We start from the raw sequence: 18,546 nt of genomic DNA, 5'->3' as shown, positions 1-18,546 counted from the left end.
GCTCCAGCATCCTGGGGGCGTGGCCACATGAATTGCATCATTAGCCACTCCCCTCCTTCCCCCCATCTGCTAAACTATACCAATTTTGGTATTATTATAGCAGCGGGTGGGACCAGGATGACACATTTAGCCCCGTCCTCACCCATTTTACTAACAAAGTGTGCAGGATTCCGGAGGTTGCCCTGCTCTCCCAAAAATTCGGGAGTCTCCCAGACATTCTGGGAGAGTAGGCAACTATGTCCTAGGAGGTATGTTTTAGGTGATGCAATTTTAAAAGGAAACAGACACAAGATCCACCAAGCCTCATGAGCCCCCAACAGGGCCGGACTGGCCATCTGGCACTTCTGGCAAATGCCAGAAGGGCCGATGGCTATATGGGCCGGCCTGACTCCCCCTGTCTTCTTGGAACCAGCCACCTCTGCTGCGCGCTCCCCAGCTCCCTCCCCCGTTATGCTGTGCAGCCAGTTACACTGGTGAGTTTCCTGTCTTTTTTAATTTGTTTTTTTTTTTACTGAAGAGGAAGGGGTGCCACGATTCTCAGGGGGGGGGGGGGTCGCGGGGGTGCCGCGATTTTCGGGGGGGGGGGGGGGGGTGCCGCGATTTTCGGGCGGGGGTGCCCGCGACTTTCAGGGGGGGGTCGCGGGGGTGCCCGCGATTTTCGGGCGGGGGTGCCGCGATTTTCGGGGGTGGGAGCCAGGGGGTGCTGGGAAAGGGGGTGAGAGCCAGGGGGTGCTGGGAAAGGGGGTGAGAGCCAGGGGGTGCTTGGAGAGGGGGTGAGAGAGCCGGAAGGGGTGCTGGGAAAGGGGATGAGAGCCAGGGGGTGCTGGGAGAGTGGGTGAGAGAGCCGAAGGGGGTGCTGGGAAAGGAGGTGAGAGAGCCAAAGGGGGTGCTGGGAAAGGGGGTGAGAGAGCCGAAGGGGGTGCTGGGAAAGGGGGTGAGAGCCAGGGGGTGCTGGGAGAGGGGGTGAGAGAGCCGAAGGGGGTGCTGGGAAAGGGTGAGAGAGCCGAAGGGGGTGCTGGGAAAGGGGGTGAGAGCCAGGGGGTGCTTGGAGAGGGGGTGAGAGAGCCCAAGGGGGTGCTGGGAAAGGGGGTGAGAGAGCTGAAGGGGGTGCTGGGAGAGGGGGTGGGAGAGCGGAAGGGGGTCCTGGGAGAGGGGGTGAGAGAGCCGAAGGGGGTGCTGGGAAAGGAGGTGAGAGAGCCGAAGGGGGTGAGAGAGCCGAAGGGGGTGCTGGGAAAGGGGGTGAGAGCCAGGGGGTGCTGGGAGAGGGGGTGAGAGAGCCGAAGGGGGTGCTGGGAAAGGGGGTGAGAGCCAGGGGGTGCTTGGAGAGGGGGTGAGAGAGCCCAAGGGGGTGCTGGGAAAGGGGGTGAGAGAGCTGAAGGGGGTGCTGGGAGAGGGGGTGGGAGAGCGGAAGGGGGTCCTGGGAAAGGGGGTGAGGGAGAGGGGGTGAGAGAGCCGAAGGGGGTGCTGGGAAAGGAGGTGAGAGAGCCGAAGGGGGTGAGAGAGCCAGGGTGGTAGGGAGTGCAGGAAGAGGAGTGAGAGAGCCGGGGGGGTAGAGGGTGCAGGAAGACGTGTGAGAGAGCCAGGGGAGTAGGTGGTACAGGAAGATGTGTGAGAGCCAGCGGAGAAGGTGGTGCAGGGGGTTAAGTGAGAGGGACAAAGGAGAAGATGGTGCAGGGGCATAGGTAAAAGAAAGTGTAAAGGGAGAGACATCTTAAGAATGGGAATGTCAGGGATGCAGCCATCATAAAACACAAGTAGTAATGAAGAATGGAAATGCACAGAGGGGACAAGTGTTAAAAAAAATAAAAAATCAAGCCTTCATACTCCATTCACTTATATTTTCTATACCCCCACTCCTAAATTTCTGCTTCGACCACTGCCCTCTATTCCTGCTCCCGACTGCCTGTGTGAGCTGACAGCTGCTGATCCCTCCTCGCCCAGCGCGCCCACTAGGAGAACAGAACACAGGATGCCATAAATAGGTAAGTTCATATATTTTCTCGTGTGCAATATGTTTTTAACCATCCTTTCTTGAACTGGGGACACTACAGCGTATCCAATAATGTTTAACACTATGTATTGCTCATTATTGCGCTGTAATGTTTTTTGCATATTTATCTGTACAGAGATTTTTAATTAAGAGGAAAAAACATTGCTTGTCATAAATTTTATCTGTAATTGTGTCAATATATCTATTTTGTTTGCATTGTAAATGATGTATTAAGCTGCTCTTGGGACTCACACTCAGTATCTGATATGCTGTTGCAATTTTTTTTATTTGTGAATGAGTTTTTATCTGAGCTTTACTAATGATTTGGGGGCACTACTATGCCATAATATGATTTGTGGGCACTTCTGCATGACCAAATATGAATTGAGGGTAATACTATGTGGCATAATATGACCTTGGGGCACTACGATGTGGCATAATATGAACTGGGCACACTACGGTGTGGCATCATATGAACTTCTGCCAAAGGCAAGTCTTTCATTGTTGAATATGATGGGAGCCCAAAGAAGTTGCTGTATCGGGGCCCAAAATTCCTCTTGCCAGCCCTGCCTGTGAGTCAAGGGGGTAGACGCCTCCAGGTAAATAATCTAAATGTTTCCTATCTAATCAAACTGATGGATCACATCCAATTATTTCTCACCCACCTCCTCTATCCCCCTTAATTTATATACTGTGTTATTTAAAATGAATAGAAAAGACGCATATCCAATTACTGTAGTAAAACAAAAATATTTTTCTCTGACATTTTGCTGGAGATGGAAATACTTTTAATGCGGCCGTGTGGGTTCAACTGATCATTCAATAGTTATGTTTTTTTTAGATATATGTTAGTTTTATTTCATGTGGAATGATTCATGAAAATTCTGCCGTTACTATTTAATTGAGGGAAAAGGGTACCTGTTACCTATATGTGTGTAAGTACTCTGTTCGTTGTTGTTATTTTGTGGGAGATTTGAAAAAAGCAAAACATTGTTTCCTACAGTGGCGTCTGTATAATTGGTGGTATTGCTGTAGTATGGGGTGGCGTGCTGGTGGCAATGTTGTAGTGTGTTTGGTCAGTGTCGGACTGGGACATGAAGGGCCCACCGGGGGACTGCAACGCTAGGGGCCCACCAAAGGGGTGTGGCCAGCCATCATAGAGGCAAGATCAGACACTAGAGGGGGAGTGGTCAGCCCACGAAGGACAACTAGCACCACAGTATTGTACGTATATAAAAAATGCAGTGTGTATATAAAGAGTACACAGTCTTGACCTGACCCTTAGATTGGGCGGAACAGTCACAAAAAAAAAAAAATCTGGATTGTCCCACTGGAAGATTTGACAGACTGTCCTACCTGTTCTTGTCACTCAACACCTGTGGCTGCTGGTTTCTTTAGTTGCGGCTTGTCTGGATCCTGGAATGTTCCCTATTTGGAAAAAAATGGGCACAATTAGAAAATTCCAACCAGCCCTGGCGTTAAATCAATAGGACCCACAATTAATGCTTAGGCCTTCCTTCAGCCCCAACATTAAAGTAATAGTATTCACATTTAATAAATAAACCTATTTCCCTCCCTCCAGACAGTCCCAGCAATAAATAGCATTTAAGTATAATAAATATACCGATTTACCGCAACCGTCACTGCCATTAAATAATTCATATTCACATTTAATAAATAGACCTCATGCTCCTCAAACTCAACCCCACATTTAAATAATAGCCCCCAAACCACCCCATCTTAAATAGTCCCCACTATAAAATTAAATTGCCCCACCATCACCCCACAAACAAAATAGCACCCATTAGTTACCCACCACCTACCACACACATATTACATTGTCACAAGCCCGCTGTGCCATCACACACACATTACTGCGCCTCTTCATCGCCATCCTCTGCTCCCTTATGATCACACTGCACCCTCCATGCTGCTTCTGACCCCCCCTTCATCACCCTGTGCCATGCTGCTCTGGCCCCTCTCTCTCATACCCTTATTGCCCCTCAGCATCTCTCATGCCCTTATTGCCGCTCAGCATCTCTCATGCCCTTATTGCTCCTCAGCATCTCTCATGCCCTTATTGCCCCTCAGCATCTCTCATGCCCTTATTGCCCCTCAGCATCTCTCATGCCCTTATTGCCCCTCAGCATCTCTCATGCCCTTATTGCCCCTCAGCATCTCATGCCCTTATTGCCGCTCAGCATCTCTCATACCCTTATTGCCCCTCAGCATCTCTCATGCCCTTATTGCCGCTCAGCATCTCTCATGCCCTTATTGCTCCTCAGCATCTCTCATGCCCTTATTGCCCCTCAGCATCTCTCATACCCTTATTGCCCCTCAGCATCTCTCATGCCCCTATTGCCGCTCAGCATCTCTCATGCCCTTATTGCTCCTCAGCATCTCTCATGCCCTTATTGCCCCTCAGCATCTCATGCCCTTATTGCCGCTCAGCATCTCTCATACCCTTATTGCCCCTCAGCATCTCTCATGCCCTTATTGCCGCTCAGCATCTCTCATGCCCTTATTGCTCCTCAGCATCTCTCATGCCCTTATTGCCCCTCAGCATCTCTCATGCCCTTATTGCCCCTCAGCATCTCATGTCCTTATTGCCCCTCAGCATCTCATGTCCCTATTGCCCCTCAGCATCTCTCATGCCCTTATTGCCCCTCAGCATCTCATGTCCTTATTGCCCCTCAGCATCTCTCATGCCCTTATTGCCCCTTAGCATCTCATGTCCTTATTGCCCCTCAGCATCTCGCATGTCCTTATTGCCCATCTCTCTCATGTCCTTATTGCCCATCGCTGTCATGCCCTCATTGCCCCTCATCTTTTATGTCACATTTGTTTCTCTTCCCTTTCCTTCAAAATGACAGGCTGCTCGCTGCTGCGCACTTTACTAACCTGCTGCTTGCTCCTGCATTCTGCGTGTAGCTCCTCTGGGCGGCAGGACGTCCTCTTCTTCCGGTTCTTCTTCCAAGATGAGTCATGTGATGACTCATCTGTACTGCGCAAGTGCAGAGAGCCGCAGTCGCGTCTGGGCTCTCTGCACTTAAATCACATATTCACCTGTTCGGAACCACGGACCAGGCGGGGGCGTGGCTAACCAGCATCGGGGCCTACCGGTCTATCGACCGGCTCACCGGCAGGCCAGTCCGACGCTGTGTTTGGTGCTTAGTATTGCTAATAAGTAGGAGAGGGTATTGCTATAATGTGGGGGGTGATGCCGGTTGCTGTAATGTGTGGGGTGATGCCGGTTGCTGTAATGTGGGGGTGATTGATGTAGTATGAGTGTGTGTGGGGGGTTTTTTATTGCTGTAATTTGGGTACAAATAATGTATTGTCATGGTATTTATTGATGTATTTGGGGTGCTAATAATGTAATGTTGAGGGTCATTAGGAGAAATAAATACCCCTACCCCCCACACACACACTCATACTACATCATGTTGTACTGCGCCAGCATCAGTGTGCAACAATATAGTGCATGGAGCCCACAACACGTGGGCCTGTGTGCTTTAAATGCCAGGGCTGATTTTTAGTCCCAGTCCGGCCCTGGCCCCCAAGTTCCTCCGATCACCTCCATCAGGGCTCTGGTAACCAACAGCTCTGCAGTAATTGAAGGAGGGGAGGAAGAGGACCGGGAGGCATGAGTCACCCACATCCGTCATTAAATCACTGCAGCACTGTGACTGACAGAGTGACTGACAGAGTGAGAGGTTAGGAAAGAGAGAGGAAGTATTCGTCCGCCTATGACCGGAGCGACGAGAGTTTGTACACAAGTGCCGCCTCAGCCGGCAAAAACTCCCCCGTGACACCAGCTGTACTATTAATGTTAGATTTTTCAAAACTGCATGAACGTCACGTTTTAAAATGATAATAAGAGAAATGTAAATGATGTGTAAATCTCTTTATTTTAACATCTTCCAGGCTTTGTGGATACCCCCCTTTTTATGATGAAAATGACTCCGAACTGTTCAGTCAAATCCTAAAGGCAGAATATGAATTTGACTCCCCGTACTGGGATGATATTTCTGAATCAGGTACTGTATATATGTCTTTGTTCTCGTATGTGTCCTACCATCCTTCAGCAGAAATGAATGAAAAGCTTCCTACCCTTCATCTCGGCACCCAGTGACCGTAGATGGACCTTTCATCCCTTGTCACCGGCAGTTTCTGAGCCAAGCCATTTAAACTCACTTAATGGTTGTAAGAGAATCACCTTTCTGTCTGCCGCTAGAGCTAAGAAAATATCATATCATGAAAGTTAAAAGAAAAAAAAGCTCTGGAAAAAATGAAATAATGAGATCTCTTGGGAATGGAGGTGTCCTAACTCCTAATTATCATGTCTGAAGATATTTCTTTAGCACAGGAGCCCGGGAAACGGATTCCTAGGCTGTGATACTAGCAGTAGTACATAGGTGTTTTACAGATATTTTCCATCACCTCCAAAAATTTAAATGATAAGTCATTGGCCAGATAAAAGAGATTTGGGGTGGTCTGCATTTCAAAGCCACCAGATATTTGGAGGACATGCATTATAAAATCACCAGAAATGTGGGGGTCTGCACTTTATAATGGCCTCTAGAACAGGGTTGGCATGGGAAAGTAGTTACTATTAAGCGTTTTGTTTTGTCTAGAGGCGACAACATTGGTCGTTGGATTTTATAAAGGTCACTAGAATGCTCTCTGTATTGTATAGAGGTCATTAGAATGTTCTCTCTATTGTATATTGTTTGGAAAGATGCTCTCTGTATTGTATAGAGACCAAAAGAACGTTCTCTGTATGGCATAGTGATCACCAGAATGTTCTCCATTTTGTAGAGATCTCTAGACTGCTCTCTGTATTGAATAGGGGTCACTAGAATGCTCTCTGTGTTGTATAGTTGTATAGAGGTCACTAGAATGTTCTCTCTGTTGTATATTGGTTAGAAAGAAGCTCTCTGTATTGTTTAGCGAGTAGTAGAATGCTCTCTGTATTGTTTAGTGATCACTAGAATGTTCTCTATTTTCTAGAGATCACTAGACTGCTTTCTGTATTGAATAGGGGTCACTAGAATGTCCTCTCTTTTGTATATTGTTTAGAAAGAAGCTCTCCGTATTGTTTAGCGAGCAGTAGAATGCTCTCTATTGTATAGTGATCACTAGAATGTTCTCTTTATTCTAGAGATCACTAGACTGCTCTCTGTATTGAATAGGGGTGACTAGAATGCTCTCTGTGTCGTATAGAGGTCACTAGAATGTTATCTGTTGTATATTGTTTAGAAAGAAGCTCTCTGTATTGTTTAGCGAGTAGTTGAATGCTCTCTGTATTGTATAGTGATCACTAGAATGTTCTCTTGTTTGTAGAGATCACTAGACTGCTCTCTGTATTGAATAGAGGTCTCTGAAATGCTTTATGGGATGTATATCAATCACTAAGGTGCTTTCTGTATTGTAGAAAGAACAGTAGAATGCTCGTTTTATTGTATAGAGGTCACTAGAGTGTTCTCTGTATGGTATATAGATCACTAGAATCAGTGCATCACTAGTTCACTAGCTGACTGCATTATATATTGCTCACTAGAACAATATTTGTATTATATATGCGTTACTAGAATGCTGTCTGTATTGTATAGATGTTATTAGAATGTTCTCTGTATTATACAGGGATCACTAGAATGCTCTCTGTATTGTATATCGGTCACTAGAAAGCTGTCTGTATTGCTTATAGGTCAATAGAATTGTCTCTGCGTTAAATAGAAGTCTTACGGGACTAGTGGTGGTTAGATTTGATTATAGCTCTATGACATATATAAAAATAGATAAATTAGTAGTAATTGTACTTTTAGTAGCACACTCATCAACCAGACTGAACCTCCATATAGCAAAAATAAATTTTAGACGCTGGCGGGTGCGTAGTAAACATTGTCAGTTTGTGACGAATTGTCTCTAAACTCCAGTACATATGTTTTCCCAGCCAAAGATTTTATCCGACATCTCTTGGAGAGGGAACCAGAGAAAAGGTTGTCCTGTCAACAAGCATTGCAGCATCCATGGTAAGATAGCCACGCTGAGTGTACATCTGCTCCTCTCCCCACACCGCAGGCTTAGGCGGCAGGCCAATGATCACAGAGGAACCAAAAGCCACAAAAATAAACCCCTTTATTACCATCCAATGTTCTCAAATATGTATTTAAGACTTGTGCCAAAAACACAGAGTTTGAATGTCAGCGTCAATGCGTCAAGACCTCCTGTGTGATTGAAGCTCAACCTGACTTTTCTTCGGTGTTCTACTAATATTCTGTCTCTGGCCTCCTCCTTTGTTTCCTCGCACTTTGGATTCTGGAAGTATTAAAACACCATAATACAAACAGGATCTTCATCCTTCACAATAAACCCGCATCCTCGGGCCCTGTGGTGCTTGGCACCACTCCCAGCAACGCTTTCATTGTATTCTGGCGGAGTTTCCAGAGTCACCGTAATAAAATGTATTTTTTATGTGATGAATAAATAGAAAGGCATTTAATAGAGTAAATTATATTTAGTTTTTCTATTTACTGCTCTAATGTCATCATTCTGGTGGATGGAGGTTTTAACGTTGTTAATTCTCAGCAAAGTAAAACTCCATCATGCAACAGAGCAATTATCTAAATAGACACCACAGTCCCAGAACAAGAGACGGGAGATATTTATAAAGAACATTTTCTTTTCAAGTTAAATACATTTATGAGCCAGTGACGGTGTGCTTCCTGCTAGATCGTATTAAAGAATGTCTAAAGATCTCCAATTCAACATTTACATAAAGTCTCTGGACATTGATAAAAACTGTTATAAGGTTGCTGTGGAGACAAAGCGCTGTAGCCTATAGCAACCAATCATTTGGCAGCAACTAACTAAATACTATGTGCTGTGGTTAACATTGCAATGCTCTGATTGACTACAGATGTTCTAGCTCCGCCCAGCTCATGTCCTGCTCGTCTGTGTGTAACCAGTGTTTGAAGAATGAATGCGATAGGTGCTGTGATTCCAGTCAAACATACCACAAAATCTGATTGGGCAACACCAACTTGCACAGTTACCTGGAAAATAGTTTTCTTAAACATCCTCCAGCATGTGGTGCTTTTAGATCACATTATTTTTCTATAAATTCCTATGAAATGTGTCTATAATATTTTTCTGTTAAAACTTAGACAGGTAGATCCACCCACTTTGTGATAGTTGTTAACATTATACCAGCTGGAAGTTTCCTCTGTAACATACCAGCATTTGTTCATCCCGCATTGTAGCAACAACTAACTTCTGCCATTGTATCAGCAGTCAGTGTCCGCACAATGTCCTGGCAGCCACATTGCCCAGACCCAAGTTATATTACATAGACACTCAGCTGCCACATTGCCCAAATCCTTAACCTCACTGCATAGATCCACCAGCCACATGGTCCACCTAGCGGGGGGGGGATGCAGTGTGTGACTGTGTGCCAGCTGATTTATGTGGTCAGTCTTTGTTATGGGCCATCTCTGCTTTGTATATTATCTTTTAGAGGTTCTAGGATGTTCGTGCCACAGCCACCAGCCCAGACATAGGGGTAGATCTGTCAAAACCTTCTAATATGGAAAAGTGAAGGTGTTGCCCATAGCAACCAATCAGATTCTAGCTATCATTTATCTAGTACAATGTAGAAAATGATAGTTGGAATCTGATTGGTTGCTATGGGCAACACTTCCACTATTCCTTTTTAGAAGGTTTGATAAATCTACCCCTTAATGCTTTGTTTCCCCGCCCAGTGGTGATTGTTATCTATATAGTTGGAAGCTGCAGTACTAAATTTACTACTTATGTCTCTTACCCAGTTTTTGTAATAAAAGTCATTGGCAGGTACAGTGGTACAGGTGGTACAAGCCTAATTTCTCTGCATTTACTTTTACTGACATGACTAGGGGCTCGTCATCAAGGAGAGGACTGGCAGGTCTGTAATTTCTAATATCCCATAGCAGATCAAATAATGGCGAGTCAGTTTACATGGAATTAAAGGGAACACTTTAAACTACTTCTTTAAACCATCCACATGTTGTTCTACTGCTGGTCACATGAATATGCAATTTGACTTAGCTGTTTCTGATATGTAGATATCACAAGCAACACTGCCACCATTCAGTTAAAAGAAGGTACTACTCTATTAAAAACAACATTTCTATTTATTTTGAGAAAAGAAGAATCTCCTATAAATGGGAATATATTGTAATCAGCAGTACCAACATCTCAAGCTGTTTCTTTATGACCTGATATAAAGTCATACCTAGATCTCGTCACTCCCCCTGCCCTGTGTTTAGCAAGTGCTAGGTCCCCGCAAGAGATACCTACTCTGTTACACACAAGGCCAGTGATAATCCAGGGAAAGATGATATTTACAGTGGTGCTGTAACTGAAAAGACTGACCTGATCTAAACTTAGACTCTGTGATCTCTCCGCTTCCTTCAGGATCTCAGGAGATACCGCTTTGGAGAGAGACATCCATGGCTCAGTCAGCGAGCAAATCCAGAAAAATTTTGCCCGGAGTCAGTGGAAGGTGAGATGGATATATGGTTCGCATATACTACTGCAGCCTTCTGCTATCTGGCATTCCCGACACTCAAATATCCACACTTCAATCCATCCTAAATGCTGCTGCAATGCTTATATTCCACACTCACTGCTCCACATCTGCTGCACCACTTTGCAAATCCCTACACTGGCTCCCTGTATCCTCCAGAATCAAACTCAAATTACTCACCCTTACCTACAAAGCCCTCAACAGCACCACCCCTTCATACATCTCAAATCTCATATCAAAATACTCTCCCTCCCGCCCTCTTAGATGTACCTCTGACCTGCGCCTTGTCTCGTCTCTGGTAATCACCTCTCACTCCCACCTACAAGACTTCTCCCATGCTGCTCCCCACTTATAGAATTCCCTACCACGCTCAATCAGACTTTCCCACAACCTTCAAATCTTTAGACCTTCTCTAAAAACCTCTCTCTTTTTTTAAGCTTACCTTATCCCTAAAGATATTATTTACGCTAATGCATCCTCACAGCTGTCCCTATCTCCACTCTGAGCCACACACTCTCCTCTTGTTTCAGCTGTGACATCTTCCACTTAGAATGTAAGCTCTCTAATGAGCAGAGTCCTCCATACCCTTTGTTTTCATGTCGGCATTTATTTTGTCTAACTTGTATGCCCCTGTTTTTTGTATGTCCTGTTTTCCCTACTGTACGGCGCTGGGGAGCACTGTGACACCTTACAAATCTACAATAGTAATAATAGTGTTGCTAGAGTTCTTTAACATGACTTCCCGGTGAGCCCGACTTATTTTCAAATATAATGCTGTCAGGTGCCAGCAGTAATGGGTTCTGTAGAATGGCAGAAATTGAGGAATAAAACCTCAGACAGTGTATGTCATATATTCAGGTTATTTCTAGCCCTCATTGGATAGAAGAAGTTCGTAGATTGAGGGTTGGGCTTCTATGTGTCCCAGTTTTCACAGGACAGCTTTGAAATATTTAACAAGACCCATAAAACATAATACTGATTAATAGTATTAATACCTATGGACTTCTATAGTTGTTTAATATTTTACATTTGATGATCAGTAAAGTAAGGCATGTTACACTTATCCCCAAATATTCCTGTTTTCATGTGACTGTCCTGATTTTTGGGAATCGAAAAAACGCACCGCATGGCTTACCCGTTTGTGTGACATCAGTAAATATGGCCGTGATTTGTACAAACTGGGCAATGACTGGTCGGATCGGAGGCATTACCACTGTTGAGTTATGGTTGAAGTTTGCATACAGTGGTCCTGGTTTCCTAAAGTATGGGGGATATATTCTTATTATGGCTTTCTATAGTCCTTTATAAGAAGGCCTACAACTATAATAAGATGCAGAATGTACTCACCAAAGTAAAGTGCACTTGTCACATGAGCTAACATTTTCTGGTACAGTAGTATATGGCACGCTAAATGTATTTGTCGCTTGTTGTTTGGGCCAGAATTAAGGAGCGCAATTACCAATTTATGCCATATATTGTGTAAAATCGCTCTGCGCATTTTAAAAACTCACCGGGTTGCTTTTAATAAAATTGCCCTTTTAAATATGACTGTCACAATCACAGAATATCGGTGATTTGATGCATCTGTTGCTTAATATATTTATCCACTGGAGTCTGGACAATACTTGTGGCTACTGGCCCACAGGGCGTCTTGGCTTGGTCAAGATTGTAGCCCTTACTGCTACGGTACTCTTGATGAGGTCCTTGACCATATAAGAGTGGTCTAGTTGACTTCTATTATCCTATATCACCCAAGTAGGCATGCATTGTTCCACATAGACAATTGTTTTTATCATGGGGGAAACTTAGAGCAATCCTTTACAAGGCACCAATGTAATTATATGTTCATAAAAGTTAACCCGTGCATGATACTCATGCATTCTAGTCAAATCAAGCTACTTAAGGTCTTAAAAAGGTTCTTGTCATGCATTTGGGCCTAGTCCAGGCCTCCTCAGGGGAAGAGCGTTACTTCCCGACGGAAGCGCCCTTTTTAATGTGTGTTCATGAGGTAAAATTACCTCACGAAAATGAGTTTGAGCCCTTAACTCGTAAATTTAGCCTTTACTACCCCTCCCACGGGGGGAAGGGGGGATGATGGAAGTTAACTGACTTCACTATTCTAATTTTTTTGTCAAATAATGTCAGTATACCAAATTTCAGGTCAATTGGATGAGCCCTTTCTGAGAAAATAGTTTTTTCTTTTATATATTAGATAATGCTAAGAATTTAGTAGGTCAGTGTATAACTCCGCCCAGCAGGTGGCGCTGCAGCTTGTTGTTTTTTTTCCACACACAGACACACGCCACTAGGCTTTTATATTATAGATGACAGATAGACTTCTACAGCAGTATTGTCTCAGCAATAAAAGTTTTCTATTAACGCAAGAGGGTAATTATATGAGAAATTGTAGACAAGATGTAAGTATTGAAGTGGTATCTTGATCCTGAAGAGTGATACAGTATAGAGAGGTGTAAAGATTCAATAGCTCATGACATCCTCGCTGTTCTTCTGATGAATATATCTGAACACAAGAAGGTGTCCCATGAGATTTTGCAGAACTTAGTGGCTGTAATGAGAACAAATAGTTTAATAATGAGATAAGGAGAGCTGAGCACAGGAAAGAACAGTTTAAATGTATTTAGGAGTGAGCAGGTCTGTGCTTAAAAGAATCGTCAATTCAATGAACATCACAGGCAGTGTCTCGGAGGCTTTGTGTGGGTGATTAAGACGGGATATAAAGAGCACACAGCATGAATGTAGATGGCATATGCATAGAAGTTAGTGGGGATTATTTACAGCCGTACATCTAACCTGAGTGCAAAGCTGTTGTATAACTTTACATACCAACTACCTTTGAGCCTCCGTGTCACTCTGGGCATACACCTCTGCACGCGGCTTTCCGAGGGTAAAACCGCAGCATTTGTGAAGGCGCAGGGGATTTCGGTTGATGATGGGCAGATACAAGCACTCCCTGTGCATATATAACTATGTGCCCAGTATAGCACATGATCAGCATTGTGCACTACATAGGTCTAAGTGCTATCAATGGTGAGGACTGGACAAACATGAAATCTGCCCCCACTTTGCTGGCTGTTGCTGAGCTTTTGTGCACCATAAAGGGCTTTGGTTTGGCTGCCCATATGGAGGTGCTCTGGCTAACCTACTGTGTGGTACGTATTAAACACAGTGCTCCCTCTTTGTAACACCACCCTCGTTCACCCCTAGGTTTATACTCGACTGAAGAGGGCATTAAAATGTATCAACACAATGATGTCACCCTCTTTGTACCACCGCCCTGTCTATAATATCCGTTTTAACATGTGTTTTAAATTGCCATATTAAAGCGGAAGCACCGCTGTGCAAGGGTCCAACAACCCACGAACCCACACAATACTGGTTATCCACCACAGTAGTGCACCTTGTATGTAAGGTCGTCTAGTATGGTCTGGTAGGGCCTGGCGGTGTTAGATTCATGCATCTGCGATCCAAGGATCAGAGAACAACGTACCTGTGGCCCAGCATCTCCGGGAGGATTCTTATTTGAAAAACTTTATATGATGAAAATGCAGGAGCGTACTTTAGACATTAAAGGCATACTAATCAGGAGAAGAAACATTTGTCTATTAGACTCAGCTTTGATCAAATTGTGAATCATAATCATCATCATTACCATTTATTTATATAGCGCCACTAATTCCGCAGCACTTTACAGAGAACTCACATCAGTTCCTGCTCCGTTGGGGCTTACAGTCTACATTCCCTAACACACAGACAGACAGACACACAGACTAGAGTCAATTTGATAGCAGCAAATTAACCTACCAGTATGTTTTTGGAATGTGGGAGGAAACCGGAGCACCCGGAGGAAACCCACACAAACACGGGGAGAACATACAAACTCGAATACCCGTGTACCATGACAATGTGTATTTAATGTTGGTGAATTCTGAATTATTTCTCCATTTGTCCATTCAGAGAGCCTTTAATGCAACGTCCTTTCTGCGCCACATCACTAAGATGGGTCAAAGTGCAGAGGTGGAGACTGATGAAAACCCAGAAGAGGCTGTCCCGAAGGGGAAGGATTAAGTGGGGATTTGAGGTGAGAGACTGGTCACAGTGCCAACAATGTAAATGTTACCTAAACATATGACACCGATTGTTACCTAACTGTAAGTTAGAAACTGCAAAAGTGAAAACCCGCGTCCCAAATGTTCTTTTGACACCTCATGCCTCTACTTTTGCGCAATTCCACCCATGCATCCTTTAAAATGAAATAAAGGGGTGTAGAAGTCACATTTACAGGGTTGTTTTTTTCCAACTTTGTGTGTCCTGGCAAAAGGTCTTAACGCATTTTGCAACCTTTCAGTTCCACTAATAAAAAGCTTCAAATATGTAAAAGTGACACATGTAAAAAATAGACAGTTGCAAAGTCCCCTCGCTGTCATCAATATTTGTAAGATATGAATGGAGCTAAACCCAGCAGCTTGTATGAGAACAGCAACTTTGTTTATATTCATAAAGGGATAAAGGGGATAGTCCTAAAGTTTAATTAGGTTACACTTTAAAGCAATGTTTCACGCGTTCCTCCATGCACATTTTCAGGCTAAGCTAGGCCCAGATTGACTTCCTGAGGGCGGGTCCAAGGCCTGGGAAGTGGGCGTGACTTTCTGAGGGTGGGTCCAAGGCCTAGGAGTGGGTCAGAATTTTGTGAGGCTGATCCTTTGTGACTCTGTGTCTCTTGCTTGCTCACTCTGGAGGCAGACATTTTGGAAGATGACTCAACTTTCGTGAGAACGACGCCTATAGGTTTACTAGGACCGGTGACATCAATGAGGCACTTTGTCTCCATTCTCAAGAATGCTGGGTCAGCTTACAAAATGGCGGCTTGCTCATGAATGTTGGTTCAACCCACAAGATGGCTGTCCTCCACGTGGGGACAATGTTTTACAACTAGCACATCCACCTGTGGTTCTAGGTGAAGATCCTCATTTGCTTATGAGCTGTTGACAAATTACTCATTTTGCTTTTGGATTTTAATGGGACTGCAACCCCCAAAAGTGTCTTGACTGTGCCTAGCATAGGTAATTCCTCATTTTAGGATGTTTGAGAAAACTTGGTATTGTGTCTACAACTTCTTTGCTTGCTCATATATCCTTACCACACTTTTTTAGGATGTTTGAGAAAACTTGGGATTGTGTCTGCAACTTCTTTGCTTGCTCATATATCCTTACCACACTTGGCCATATCCTCAGTGATATCATCCCCCAGCCTCAATGACATCACATGTGTTCCTCTTGCCACTAAGCCACACTCCCGGGCAATTTATTGTTATATTATACGATCATAATATAACTTTACTATGTTTTATATGCTCCCCTTTGATTGACATTAGCTTATTTAACTTACAGCATAAAAACAGACTCTGAGCGTTACCACCAGCATGTAAAACAGGAGAAGTTGTACTGAGCAGTGGGTTACTACTGAAAAATAGGGGCACTATTAGGGACCAGATATTCCAGGACCAAATCTTAAAAGCCTAAACATAAAGGAAAATATTTAATGGATTATTTTTAATTATGATATAATTTCAAAATATACAGATTTTTATAAGGACCGCTAAGCACAGTGACACAGTACTAGGCATTGCTGGCTTGCAGTGCTGGGTGTCTCTCTGAATAGCAGCTGAGTATTAGGCTATATAAAAAGAATAATAATAATAAGCCTAAAATACAAGTTGGCTTACATTAAAAGCTAATATCATTGACAAATATATATGTTAGGGCTCGTTCACGTGAGTGTAATACTTGCGTTGTGTGCCAATTGTAAGGCGAGGCAATTATACCACCAGGGAACAACAGACGGCAAGGGATCTATTGATTTCTATACATTGTCAATGGGACAGCGGCGAAACGCGCCTAACAAAAGTAACTACGAGAAAATGGTTCCGGCAAAATTTTCTCGCAGACATTTCTACGTCGCAACTTGTGGTTTAGATTAACTAGTCTTTTAGCAAAGAGGAAGTGGAGATCATGACACCATGTTTATACTGTTTTTTTGTTTTATGTTCTTTCTAGTTGTTGTTGATTTTGTTTCTTCTCTCTCTTTTGCCTTTTTTCCCAGCTGGAACGTGAAGACTTGACGTCTGGAGCACCCCCATACCAGGGTCTCCATGTCAGGCATTACACCCTTGCATGAGCTTGTGGTGACACCTGTCTGCATGATGCCTTCAGCGGCCAATGGCTGTTCTTCCTTAGCCCACCACGGCCCCCCTTAAACTCACTGTCCCTCCAGCTGGCCCCAGTTCATTGAGAGTTTAATGAGATGGAGTACGAAACACGGCTTCAGTATTAATTCCTCTTGTCTCCTCATCCAAAGGACGATAAACAGAAAGAGACCAGGCTTGCCGGGTGTCCTATATTTTAGTCCTTCGTTGCAGTGAACAATGTCGGAACCAGGAAAAACGCAACGCACTGCCTCACCGGAAATATACAGTGGTCATTTTCACAATTACATATTTAGTCCCAATTCTGCAAGATTTTAATATATTCAAATTACAAAGGACCTAAATATCTTCCACCACATTACATTGCTTTGTTCTCTACGTCAATGCCGATGACTTTATGGTCTTCACTGAAAGGTTATGATATCATCTGCAGCTCAAGGTATAGGTAGAAATGAGCCATATATGGTACCCAAGGACTTGACTTGTCTGGGTTCACCACTAGTCCCGTTGGCATTTGGCCATTGACTTCGTCAACGTAAGGAATACCTTTTATATGCTGCAGCCCATGCCAACATTTATTTTTTTTTCTTTTCAATTCACCCATCACATTTTAACATTTAATTCTCATACACATAATGCAGATCCTATCAAGCAAAAAAGTAGGCCACCGGGAAAGTTTGGACGGTGCTCAAGATGACGCATCAAGATGTCTTGGTGTCAAGGACAGTCGACAGTGGAGACTCAACTAGACTAGACTGGAAGGTGGAACAAAGAAAGGAGGATCGGGACCTGGGAGGCTGGGAAGATTATGAGCTGAATTTTATTTGGGTTTGGATGTCTTGGCTGTTTAAATTCTAGTGGAAAGCTACCTTACGTCTTTGTGAACCCCGAGGTCTTTGTGCCAAACCACAGACCATGTGACCCCCCCCCCCCCTATTTCCTGACTGTCACTATGCTTCTTTTCCATGATGTTACATCTCTGTTGATACACAGTTGAGGAATATACTGACATAGAATATAAATCACAGAATAATCTGTGGACTCACAAACACACTTAAGAAACCCCTTACCCCCAGTGAAGATGTGCCAAATATGTTGAAAGTGTGCTTAGGCTTCTGGTGTCTTTTTTGAAACAAAAATAATTATTGATGTATTAAGACTGTGGTATAGTCTCTGGAAAAAGTGTACTCTTGTGACTTGATTGTAATACATTAAATGACCTGTAAATCATGCTTTCGTGTGATTCCTATTGACACTAATCCAATCTCACAGTTTCAGTTATACAAGATGGAGTTGCTTGTGTCAACTTTACTGCCATTTAAGGGTTTGCTTTTAGTGCAGTAACATATACCTGTGCACATATGATGGACTTTTGTTGTTAATTACGGTAAGTATAACCATAGATAAAACAAAATATTCAAAATAATACAGCATAAAAGGTCTGTTAGAAGTGATTAAAAATACCATAAACAGTGGATAATGTCGAAATGTTTCCCACTGTATGTTATATGCACTTATTTAGGATGCTGGCTTTAATTAACCCTCTTGACTTTTACAAATGAAATGGAAGAATGAATTAAATATACAGGATAAACATTAGGTTACTGCCACAAGATACCTATAGAGAGGAGGTGTGTCAGGGACAAACGCAGGATTTTTAGACTGGGGTTCCAAATGCTCGATTTTAGAAGAAGGCAAAATAAACAACTTGCCACAATAAACTTGCAGCAGACACTTTTTTGTTATCATATTGCTTTATGTAGA

The 18,546-nt window shown here is 43.6% G+C and overlaps 1 protein-coding gene across 2 annotated transcripts in view; it reads left to right on the top strand.

Moving 5' to 3' along the window:
• PNCK (pregnancy up-regulated nonubiquitous CaM kinase) overlaps positions 1-18,027 on the top strand; it is a 104,569-nt gene extending 86,542 nt beyond the window's left edge. For both annotated transcript variants that reach the window (XM_075184969.1, XM_075184970.1), the window contains exons 8-12: positions 5,918-6,030; positions 7,947-8,025; positions 10,448-10,535; positions 14,535-14,658; positions 16,680-18,027. In XM_075184969.1, coding sequence (XP_075041070.1) covers positions 5,918-6,030; positions 7,947-8,025; positions 10,448-10,535; positions 14,535-14,645 — 391 coding nt within the window. In that variant the 3' untranslated portion in view covers positions 14,646-14,658; positions 16,680-18,027. The remainder of the gene's footprint in view (positions 1-5,917; positions 6,031-7,946; positions 8,026-10,447; positions 10,536-14,534; positions 14,659-16,679) is intronic.
• Positions 18,028-18,546: the final 519 nt, after the last annotated feature.

The sequence above is a fragment of the Mixophyes fleayi genome, chromosome 9, assembly GCF_038048845.1.
Source record: "Mixophyes fleayi isolate aMixFle1 chromosome 9, aMixFle1.hap1, whole genome shotgun sequence".
Lineage (NCBI taxonomy): Eukaryota > Metazoa > Chordata > Amphibia > Anura > Limnodynastidae > Mixophyes > Mixophyes fleayi.
This window is presented reverse-complemented; position numbering and strand designations above follow the sequence as displayed.